At 38.2% G+C, this 12,326-nt stretch overlaps 1 protein-coding gene across 1 annotated transcript; it reads left to right on the top strand.

Moving 5' to 3' along the window:
* Window positions 1-5,911: 5,911 nt before the first annotated feature.
* Window positions 5,912-8,990, top strand: LOC147620007 (structural polyprotein). The gene is made up of 5 exons (XM_086772130.1): window positions 5,912-6,220; window positions 6,399-6,498; window positions 6,845-7,174; window positions 8,035-8,180; window positions 8,309-8,990. Exons 1-4 carry the CDS (start codon window positions 6,138-6,140, stop codon window positions 8,143-8,145), a joined length of 624 nt encoding a protein of 207 aa, XP_086628256.1. The 5' UTR covers window positions 5,912-6,137; the 3' UTR covers window positions 8,146-8,180; window positions 8,309-8,990.
* Window positions 8,991-12,326: the final 3,336 nt, after the last annotated feature.

Below are 12,326 nucleotides of genomic sequence, written 5' to 3'. Positions count from 1 at the left end.
CAGCAGGTGATGAAAATGTAGAAGAGGAAAACGCAGCCTGAGGTGCACGGTGCCAAAGTCCACGTGGGGTTGATTATTTGTGCATGAACAAGGGGGGAGCCTCATATTTATATGAGGTATTAGTCAGCCAACATAAGAGTCGACCCTTTTTGGGTTGGGTTAAATACCTATTTTGGGTATATTTTCACACAATCCACGTGTTATTTGTTACATGTGTAGCAAGATCCTCATGCATAGATCTATACAAGTTTTTGCATACTTCAGATCTATACAAGTTTTTGCATACTTCAGATCTATACAAGTTTTTGCATACTTCTTTCCAAGTTAATGTGCCATGGTAGGAGTTGCCTTGATCACATGGACATCCATATTCGATATGAAACTAGGAAAGTTGGTAAAAAAATACGAACGAACCTTGCTTTATCATGACAATGCTTAAAAAGATCCCACATCTTCAAGCATCTTGGGGTGACTTCATCGAACCTAACACTGTAGCTCCACCTGTGCAATCACATACTTCTAATCTTCTTCTTTTTGGTCTTTACATTTTGATGAGAGTAAAGAGACCAGAGTAAATAAAAAATGAGTTTTTTCTTTAACTTATGTTAATTCCATGAAAGATGAATATTAGGAAAGTAAGCATTAGTGGACTAGTTGCTCCTGGAGTTGTTACGAGATCTCATGTACTTCTTGAAGTAATAAATCAAACTCATAAATACATCAAGGAATAAACCATAGACTTGAATCAAATTGATAAGATAGAGCCTAGCATAAAAACAAGAAAAATAGAGTGAATATCACCATCGACACACTATTGGGTGCAATCTCTCTCCTCATGTGTATAGCTCTCACTTCCACGACATGAGTATTTTTTAGAATTGTATTCAATATATATAGCCCAAGGAGCTAATAATAGTTGTGCATACAAATTTGGGCTTGTTTTTCCACTTTTACTACAAAAGTAGCACAAACATTAGAGCTTGTTTACACACTAAGTATAAAATAACTAAAACTCTTCTAACATATATGCTAATAATATAGCCACACCATGCACAAGCGTGCATAAATAATTTGTACAATCTTTTGGCACGTGGCCAACAAAAATAATTCATAAAATAACCTTGTGCACATTTGCACATTCCATTTATTAAGCTGGTTTCTACACACAGTTAATCAAGCATATTTTTTTACGATTATTGTGCATCAAAAATATAATAAAATATATACCTGTACATTCCTCCCGTTTGAAGAGAAATTGTCCTCAATTGTGTAGAAGAAATCGAATAACACAAAATGCTACAGCAATAACATCGTGTTCGTCGCTTAGTGTGAACGACATAACCTGCAAGGTAAACTCATAGGTTTGAACATGGCTCACAGGCTGATTAGTCATGACTCATAGGTTCTTATGGACATGGAATACCACAAATAGACTTAGAGGTTCAGTGACTAAGCATGACTCAGAGGCATAAAGGCATGACTCAGAGGCTCAGGTGAACATGGACTGCATTAATAAAACTTGTGTGGCATCTAAATCGTTGACCCTCACACTCATCATCAAATCACTAGAATAATACCAAAATAATAATAATCCGAAGATGATATAGACAGGATCGTCCATGTGCGATACGTGCACCGCTCTCAATAACCTATATCACAAACGTAAACATATTAGTTGTTTCAATTAATTGCCTTCTCAATTAATCCCAATAGGAAATGTCAATAGGCATACACTCACCACTTGTTTCACTATGATGAGAGTATCATTATGCACATCATGTAGCATGGCGTGTATTAGCACTTGTTACACTTTTATTAGCATGGCACATCAATTCCATAAACCATTTGTTATGCTTCGACCATGTGTAGTTGTCTAGCGTAGTCCGCTTGTTTCACTTTGACCACACTACAGTCGTCAAGCATGGCACTACTTGTTACACCTCAACAACATACACCCATCAAGAATGGTCTCAAGCTATACCAATAACACTAGGTAACTAGTATTTAATATGTGGGGTTACCCATGATACCAATTCACTAGGATGGCACACTAGCATCCAGGCATCCTCGTTCAGCTAAAGGGTGGACATTATGTAACAAGAGCATACATCTGAAAACCTTACCCACAACATTACTATTTAAAAAACGACCAAGGTTGATATTAATCGTCATACCAACTATCATTGGAGCATACATATGAAAACCTTCTACCCACAACATTACTATTTAAAAAAACCACCAATGTTTATATCCATTATCATACTAGTGGACCGAGGTGTGGCCTTATGTATGTGGTGAGGTCATATAACAATAACCTTTGTGCTAGTGTGTGGAGTCACCAGTAATCATCTCATTGTGTGATATAAACATGTAAAAATACAAAAATAATTCATCAACACATGGTTACTCATACCTTTTAAATATTAACCTCAAAATAACCCAAAACATGGTTAATTCAGCAACACATGGTCACTCATACCTTTAAAATATTAACCTCAAAACATGAATATATTGCATGTGCAAGCTACTTGGGAGTGCTTTTAGAACATTGATATCTCTTTTCTCACATAACCAAAGGATATAAACTTAATATATTAGGTTATCTTCCATAGAAAATACTACTCTCATGTGAAGTCTTGTGTCGAAATACCATGAGGGGACCATAGAAAATACTACTCTCATGTGAAGTCGTGTCAAAATACCATGAAGGGACCTCTCAACTATTTCCCAAAAAATGGTAAACCATATGGTATTAAGTACACGGGATTTATTAGTATACATAGAGAATATGAGATCTATTATTTTCCATCGAGAATATGAGATCTATTAGTATAAACAAGAGATTTATTAGTACACATAGAGAATATGAGATCTATTAGTTCACATAGAGAATCAAAAATATTTTTGTTTACAAAGAGAATTAGGAGTTAGTATTATATACATAAAGAATTAAGACTTCTTACACATTTATATTTGGAGATCTACATACACCAATGTGCACAATTTGAGTCACACAATGTAAAACAATGCTTTCTACCTTATATATATAGTCACATCAAGATATTTGAACTGACCAAAAAAGGAATAATCATCATTATTCAACTCTTATTACTCTCTAGTGTCACATAATATGCATGATGAGATCACATAGAGTAATACATAAAAATCTATCAGTTTTTATGTATGTAATAAGTATACATAATGTACAATAAAATAGTATAGTCCATTAAAACATAAGACGTATATTAGTATATATACAATAAGAGCCTCATTAATATGCATCAATAAACATTATAGTTAGTCTATGAGTGCGTAAGGGATCTCTTAATATGCATGCATGAATGTTCTATTTGGCATAAGATTTCTATTAAAGTGCTAGTGATCTCTTAATAATATCTACAGTCTATTAGTACAAAAGAGATTTACTAGTATACATAGAGAATAACAAATCTAATAATGCAAAAAGAGACCTATTATTATACATAGAGAATAACTTTATTGTAAAAAAGAGACCTATTAGTATATATAGAGAATAACACATCTAATAATGCAAAAGAGATATGCCCACCAATGCCATGCATATCATCCCTCTCTTGTTATGCCATGTGTAACTAGAAGATTGAAAACAACCTTATGTATTTTGCATCGAATCTCTATCCATGCCTCTGATTGAGGTGGATGCATTAGCTTATAGATCCAGTATTCATTTACAAGCTTGAGCACATAGAATAGGCATCCCCAATAGTGATTGTCCCTAAGACAATTAAAAAACTAAGAGCATGTGTTAACATTTAAAAAGCATTAATACTACCACTATAGGAGATCACTATTTGACCACATGCTAGAATGAGTAGAAGATATAGAAGTATACAGCTTCTTGGATGGGTTTTTGGGCTATAACCAAGTGTTACTAGATCCTCTAGACTAGCACAAAATTGCCTTCGTTATGAAATGGGGTGCCTTTGCTTATAAAGTCACTTCCTTTGGGCCGACCAACACGGCTCATGTACATGATCTACAAGGAATTTCCTTGAAGTTTTTATGGATAACCTTTGCATCAATCCCATGTCCATGGTTTAAGAAGCCCCTCAGTGGTTGTTGGATCAGGGTTGCAGAAGCCCCTCAGTGGTTGTTGGATCAGGGTTGCAGAAGGCCATATATTTCGGCTCCTGCGCATTCCCATGGGCTTTGGAGTCACGCTAAACCAAAGATGGAGTTGGGTCAAAGCTAAGGTCCAGGTTAAGTTTGATCAGTGTGGAAGGGGTACCAACCTACCAACAGTATGTTTGTTCTTAAGCACATTCTATTCCCCTATACCATCTACTACCGCTCTTGTTGGAGGCCCTCAATAAGGGAAATAAAAGGGCCAAATACCATGTGCAGGAACTTTTCCTATGGTTTAGGGATGTTGATGTGTACAAAATCTCGAACATTGTTTGGTGAGTGTAAGAAGAAGGAAGGGGGCCTAGGGGCTCTGACATTGAAGATGTTATAGACATGATGGCAGCAAAATGGGTTATAAGAAGCTTATAAAACATGGAGGAGGAATGGGCCATTCTGCTTAATAGGCAAACCTGCAACTTCATAGTGGTAGATTGCCCAAGATGGAAAGAGGCCCTGCCAATGGCCCTCTTCTGCTTAATAGGCAAACATGTAGCTTCAAAGTGATGGATTGCCCAAGATGGAAAGAGGTCCTACCAAGGGTCCTCTACTTAATAGGCAAACCTGCAGCTTCAGAGTCGTAGATTGCCCTAGATGGAAAGAGGTCCCGCCAATGGCCCTCTTATGCAGTTTGGTGGCAATCAAGTCATCATGTTGGGGTGACTTGTGGTACGTAGATAAGCAAAGATGGTTCTAACTAGGTGAGCTGAAAGCTAAATTCCGGTTGGATAGAAGAAATGAGCAACTGATTTGGAACCTGATGGAGTTCTAGGACTTGGACATTGCCTTGACCAGGGTCCTTTTCTGACTAAATCCTTTCATGGAAAACTCACGGCAACTTGCTCCCCATCCCTCGTTTGCTCTACTAGGGCCCTACTTTACACTGCAAATGGAATGATAGATGGCACATATTGTGGGATCGCAAACAGTGGTGGGGGTACAAGTTCTCAAAAATATGGTCTCCTATTGTTCCACCAAAAAAGTCGTGTCTCCTATGGTTAATTATGTACAAAGCCCTGTGGACCAATGAAAGAACCTTAGTAGGCTATGTCCCAGATGTACTAAGGATGTAGAATCGCTAGCACATCTGTTCATTACACGTCAATGTAACGAGGAGGTATTGAGGCTTTTGCAAGTGTATCTTCGCCCCGTCTTAGACAGGGAGCTCACCTGGAAGGAGCTGTTGTTAAGAGTGCCAGCCATTTGGGTGTTCCACAATAATGTGGAAAATCATCATAGCTGAATACCTTTAGACCGTGTGGCTAGGTAGAAATGCATGGTTGTGTATAAAAAATCAACATGTTCCAATGTCTAAGTAGGGACATGCCTATGCAGATAAAAGTGACGACGATCAAAGTAGGTTTCAAGATGTGCAAAGCGCAATATACTATGAATGATGCAGATGAGATGATTAAAATGTGAAGAGCCAAGGCTGAATTTCAAAATCAGAACACAAGCATTCACAAACAGGACCGCCGTGAGAAGGATAGGATGGTCTCTAATGAAGAGTTTGAGCTGATGAGACATGATTGAGAACCAGCAGAATATATTTAGAGCCTTCTCGCCATGAAAGAGTCTAGAATAGAGGTTCGTTGGTTATGGAGAGGTGGTTTCATGGAGAAGTTATGCTTCTTCGGTTAAAAGCATTATATGTAATGGTTGAACTTTCCTTCATAGGCTCTATAATTTAATATAATTGCCCTTTTGCAAAAAGAAAAAGAAATAAATCACCACTGCCACCACACTCAATTAGGACAAGATTGAAAATTAAAAAACGTAGCACTGAAATTAGAAATTCCATGGCATATATATATTGAATAAAAATGGAGAAATACAACCACCCAATGCTTAGACATGTCTTTTTAAAGCCTGTTGTGTGTTGAGCGGCCAGGAGACCAGGTCATCGATTCTGCAATGTGAAAGTTGTCCCACTGAGAACAGAGCCAGAGAGTCTCTGCAGAGCCATTGTGATCTTCATGGCCCTGCGCATCGGACCATTCCATATCCTACTTTTTCTTCAAACAATCGCTTCTTTATACACATATTCATCTGGCGAAAGGTAGGAACCCTCTTCGATCTCTTTCAGGGTTTGATATCTGTGATCTCCGGGTTTCTGTTTTTAAGGGTTTGAATTTAGTTCAGCCTTTGGGTATCTGAGTTTAGGGTTAGGGTTTATGTCGGGGTGTCAGGGTTTCTTTCAAGGATTGATTGCTTTGCTTTGCACAAATTACTTGCAGAAACGATGATTCTGCTTTCGATCGAAAGGAAACCCGGGGAAATCTGACTTTTGGGTGCTCTTCTTCTGGCCCTTGCAGTCCCTGTTCGTACTCAGAGAAGGTTAGTTTCCCCTAGCTCAATCCTTTAAGAAAGTTTCTTGTTATTATAAGTCACCTTATGTAATGTTTTTATATGCTGCTTATGTGCTCATGGAACGCACACACCACACATCCACACATAGAGAGAGAGAGAGAGAGAGAGAGAGAGAGAGAGAGAGGTGCGTATGTGCATGTATAATGCGTGTATATATGCATGTTTAATGCATACATGCAGAGTGCATGTATGTACACACACACATATGCGTATGCCTGCAGTGCATGTATGTACACACAAGTAATAGTTTAATAGAATTTTTATGTGTCTAATGACCTTTTTCCTTCATGTTCTTTATTTCTGTGACTTATAGAGTGATGATGAGACATACCATTGCAGTACCTCTGGATATCGCCAGTCGTACAGGTGTGTCGAACTTGGATCAAATGGTTTGAATGGTCACATCTCCAAAGCAAAAACAACGTACCACGACATGCAAGGAACTGGGGGATCATCTTCTAAAAAAACGTCAGAACGAGTCTTACAGGAAGACAATGCCAAGGAGGTCACTTACGGTTTTCTTGGTCGGAAGGTTTTTGAAGCAGAGGATGTGACCTCACATGATGGGCGTCAAGTTTTACATGTCTACTATAGTTGCTTGCCCACCGACACAGATGAGAAACTCAGTGTATTAGGCTTCGAAGTGAGTGCCTATTTTTATTATTTAGCACATGCATAATCAATACTGTCTCAGCAAGTGGGTGGGTTGGTATAACAAAGTAAAGGTCATTCTTAAAACTCAAAAAAACATGACAATTAGGATTCTCTCTCTCTCTCTCTATCTCTCTCTCTATATATATATGTGTGTGTGTGTGTGTGCACGTGTACACGCATATAATGCATACATACATTTGTGTGTGTACACTTTGGTAGCCTTCTAGTTCTTGGACATCCACCTTGCTGAATTTGGTATCTCTTGTGCTGGGGTGTGCTCTCCTGCTGTCCATAGTTTTGGCTTTGACCACTCTATCAACTCCAATCTCGTAGTTGATGACTTGATAATATCGGCATGTTCCTCTGAATTGTCTGTGGCTCTACAGACATTTATCCCATTTTGCAAGGTACTCGCCTCTCTTGTGTATGGTAAACCTCGCACTTGTATTTGAAGGGCCAGTGACTCCTTCCATTTGTTCTATTTAATTTCCTGCCCAACTGTATTTTAGAAATTCTTCTTGACTGTAGTGGCAAATTCCTCTTTATGTTACTGAGAGAGAGAGAGAGAGAGAGAGAGAGATGCTACAAAAGACCATATAGATCATCAAAATATCAAGCCATAATGCACAATGACTTGAATCAAAATAAAACAAAACTATTTTCTACAAGACTAGGCACATAACAACCCCACCCATATGAAATTCATGGTGCTGTAAGGAAACGACAAGGCTACCTAAACATAGCCCCAAATGTCATGGGGATCGGCAAAGTAGAGTCTCTAGATCAACCATATGAGAGAGAGAGAGAGAGAGAGCCCTATTGCCAATATCTCATGTCTATCTACCACAGGGAATTGTCTTGGGGCTGCTGGCAATGAGTGCCCCTTTGATTTATCATCGAAGGAGACGCAATTTTGCAGTGTCGGGGATGACAAGACTTCCCACAAGTGCTAGATTTTGAGGACAGGGATAAGCAGCCTCTTTTCTCTTTCAAAGGTATGGGTGTTTTAGTCAAAAAAAGGTAAATTAAAGGCCAGTTTTTGCAGAAAATGGAGTGTTTCAGTGCGAATTCTCTGGAACAATCCCTTTGAGTTAAGTTGCTAATCAGAAAAATTGAACCGCAGAACAAAGTCCTTATTCTGGATGTTTAAAGAGGTGTAACTCAGGAAATCATCATATCAAGTTGTAAACACAGGCTCCATTGAAGCCACAATTTGTTGTGGAAGGACAGGTTTGGCAAGCTGATAGGGTGTGCCAGGTTCTCCCTTTCTGAACATTTTATGCAAATGAATGATACTGTCTTATTCAGGTGGATGCTTGGCCATGTCTCTCATTCACTCTATAATCTTTACATAGCTTCAAATGTCCGGCATTTTTTGCATGACCAAAGAGGTACTGATTCTGTCAAAGATTTTAAGAACACTGAGTATGGAGCTTAATTTCTGAAGACTTGTGTGGTGCTTTCTTCACCGATAGCAGCTGTTTACTGGCTTGCACCAAGAAAAGATTCAAGACAGAAGACATGGACTTCATTGTCACAGATCCAAGGCAGAAAATATATGTTACTATGTGCAATGCATTGAGATGAAAGGAAAGTTTCTGACACTTGTCTAGAATCTGTCCCTTCGCGATGATGTGGTAAATGGAAGTGGTTTTTGTCATAATTCGAAAGCTCATACAATGTCAATCACAGAAAAAAAGACTACTAAAATATCATGACGTGTAAGCTCAAAATAGGTGTCAAATGTTTATCCAACCTTCTGGTCTTTTTCCAGGATTTAAATAAATTTAGTGCTTTCTAACAAAGTTAATTGCCCATCTATTGTCATAAAAAGCCACCATGTGGACTTAAGAGGTTGTCAAACCACTAGGAATTGCCATGAAAGGGTCTTCCAAGGGTAACATGAACTTTGTATGTATGTAGGAATTTAGTATATAATTTAATGTATGTATGTAGGAATTTAGTATATAATTTAATGTATGTATGTAGGTATGTATTTATGTATGCATATGTATATGTACATATACCTTGCGTGTGGTTTATTAGATGTTAAATATTTATTAAGAGTTGATCTTCATTTAAGGCATCACGATTGGCTTATATCGATATGTCTCTCTTAACCTTGGCCTTGGAGGTTTTCAATTCTTCTTGTGGTAGTGGAGCAGCCCAATGGCTAAGTAACATATGTACTTTCTCAAGGATATTGCTAATAAGGTTGCCTTGTATTTATGAAAATCTTTCCAACTAAGTTTTGGCTTGTTGGATGTTGCTGATGCAATATATGGTTGTGCGTTCTCTTTTATTATTTAGTACGATAAGATTAAGAATGGGTCAGATTGTACTATGACAATGGATTTTGTACAGGCAGCTATGACTTGGACTCATTCCTTCTGACCATGAATACAAGAAGTTACATGGAAGGCAACCTCTCTGTGTGGTAATATGGATTCCTTTAAGTAATGTTTGTGATGTTATGAGTAATTTCTAAACCACGAATAGGTGGGTGCAAGCAAAGTGAAATGTTGGAGCTACAATAACTTGTCATGCTTAGGATTCATTAAGGTTGAATGTATATTGTAGGTGTGGTGTGTGAGAGAGAAATGGAGGTGAGATAATTCTTTTAGCATCATAGCCAAGCTAGTGGACCACATATGATCCATACAATGCCTTTGAAGTGTAGGGATCGGGATTTGTACCTAGGAGTTCAATGTGGAAGCCTCTAGAGAGAGAGAGAGAGAGAGAGAGACTTCACGTCTACTAAAGATCCATTGGTACTTGGTTTGTGTGATGGAAAGTTGTACATAGGCTATAGGAACAAGCATGGGTAGCAATGTGATTAATACAAGGTCCTCCACCATATCTAGTGGAACACTCGTGCCATTAGAGAATATGAAAGCCTTTATTGGAGGCACTCTCACATCCACCAATGTAAACACCTTGTCATTCTTCTTGCTCTTAGTGAGAAAAGCTTCCATTTGTTTTTAAAATCTTCCAAAAGAAATAATTCTCCTTGAATCTAACCTACAAGCCTTGATCAACTATTTGACCAATGTACACAATATTGTTTGTGATTGTTGGTACATGCAACACATCGATTAAGTGCTCCACTTTACCATCGTGCAACTTCAAGGGCACATTCCGAACATGCATAATAGAGTGGGCATTATCATCAAGAGTTGATACATAATGTGTATTAGTCATGGGCTTCAACTCATGAAACCACTTTCCATGTCCTCTATCATGTGGTTAGAAAGCCTCAACACACCATGCATCATTTGAAGCTACATCCACTATGGATAATCCCATGCTATGCGTTGTGTCAATTGATGTTTATCTTTCCCATCAGTGGATGCACATGGTCGCCTTGTAACTTCCAATTCTTCATGTTTTCTTGCTTCTTCCAACAATCCTTGTGCACATGAAGCTATTTTCCACAATAAAAGCATCATGAGTTAGAGTCTTTGGGGGGCTGGTTTTTCCAAGACTCTTCTAACTCAAGATGCTTTTATTGTGGTTAATAAAAGCATCTTGAGTTAGAGTCTCTTGATTGGTTTTGGCAAAAGAAGCTCTATCTCTAGAGCAATATCCGTACTTCCTCTAGCTCTATGACATGATAGAAAGCATGTTCACTTGCTTGGCACATGCTTGGCCACCATTGGCACTAGATTGGGAGCCACCCAATAATCTCTTCCCTTATAAGAAGAAGGATGAGCTCCAAAAAGTTTAGATAATTCACATAGCTTGTAATCTCTCTACCAAGCCCACTCCAACGTGGTGGCAACAAGATAATCATCATCACTAGGATAACCAATCATACCCAATGCATCCACCAAACCCTTATAGGGCCCTTTGTAGTAGTACCCAATTCATACTCATTGGGTGATAGGCATAGAGCCCTTCATACTCATTGGATAGACATAGAGCCCTTCTTTAAACCATCTTTAAACCATGTAACTTTTTCTTGAGCTACTTGTTTACAATTCCATGAGAGTATCCCATGCTGCCTACTTGGGATTCTTAGCATCCTATATGTAACAAATCATGTTGTCACTTATGTATCCAATGAAGGAACTTCCTTTCTCACTCATGTCAAGCTTTGTAGCTAGCCTTCTCCCCAAGATCTTTCTCATCACCTATGACCAAATCCCACAAGCATTTATTTACCCATCAAGCCTTCTCCTCGGGAACTTTTTCATCGCCTACTATGACCAAATCCCACAAGTATTTACCCATCAAGAAATTCTTCATACTTACGGAACTACTTCCATGCTTAGAAGTTGCTTATATCAACGCAAGTGATTTGCATGAGACTAGAGTCCGTCATAGCAGACTTAACCAAAGCACACACACAATGTTTGTGCTTCATTTTAAACACTTGTAAGCTTCAAATATCAAAAACCTATAAGCTTTAAATCCCTATAAATTAGACCCCAATTGCTCCTTTGAGAGCTCTACCACATCAACCAAGTGTTAATACAAACACAAAAGTGATGCTAAGTGTTAATGCAAACACCAAAGTGATGCTCAGTGTTAATGCAAACACCAAAGCGATAGCAAGTCCATTGGCAAACCAAATTTTGTCCTTAAATCAAAATAGTCCTATACATTGACTATTATCCATTGATTTGAGATAATGATACATTCAATCATGCATTCCAAAGCTCTACAAGTTCCAAACAAAATCCGATACATCCATTCTCTCACATACAAGAAACATACATCACTCCACACAAGGCTTTGACTTCACTCAAGTGATAGTCCCATGCAGCTTCCACATTGTTTCTGCCCAAAAAGTTGAGCTTCCAAAAACCACCAAAGCTTCATATCTTCCTTAATCTACAAGTATATCCAAGTATCCCTCCAGTATGTTGATACTTGCAACAAATAGCTCTCCAATTCAACAAGTCAAAAAAAAAAACTGTGAAAAACTTATTAAAAAAAAGTTTGTAATGCTCTCCATGGTCAATCTCAGATTAGGTCAATATCTCAACTAATCAAGCTCTAATTCTTATAGCTTTTTAGAGTCTTCAACCATTTTCTAAGCTAAAGCCATACATACTATTGGCCAAAACCTTCTATAAATAGACAATGAACAAGGAACATGGGGAAAGGTAAGGAGCCAATTAAAGGAACCACTTCCA

Source organism: Cibotium barometz, chromosome 32, assembly GCF_041138505.1.
Source record: "Cibotium barometz isolate CiBa-2024 chromosome 32, ASM4113850v1, whole genome shotgun sequence".
Lineage (NCBI taxonomy): Eukaryota > Viridiplantae > Streptophyta > Polypodiopsida > Cyatheales > Cibotiaceae > Cibotium > Cibotium barometz.
This window is presented reverse-complemented; position numbering and strand designations above follow the sequence as displayed.

Excerpts from the sequence above, each read along its gene's own strand:
- LOC147620007 (XM_086772130.1), top strand. The coding sequence starts at position 6,138 with ATGGCCCTGCGCATCGGACCATTCCATATCCTACTTTTTCTTCAAACA. Across the intron at positions 6,221-6,398 it reads ACATATTCATCTGGCGAAAG|AAACGATGATTCTGCTTTCG; the intron begins GTAGGAACCCTC and ends AATTACTTGCAG. Across the intron at positions 6,499-6,844 it reads CCTGTTCGTACTCAGAGAAG|AGTGATGATGAGACATACCA; the intron begins GTTAGTTTCCCC and ends TGTGACTTATAG.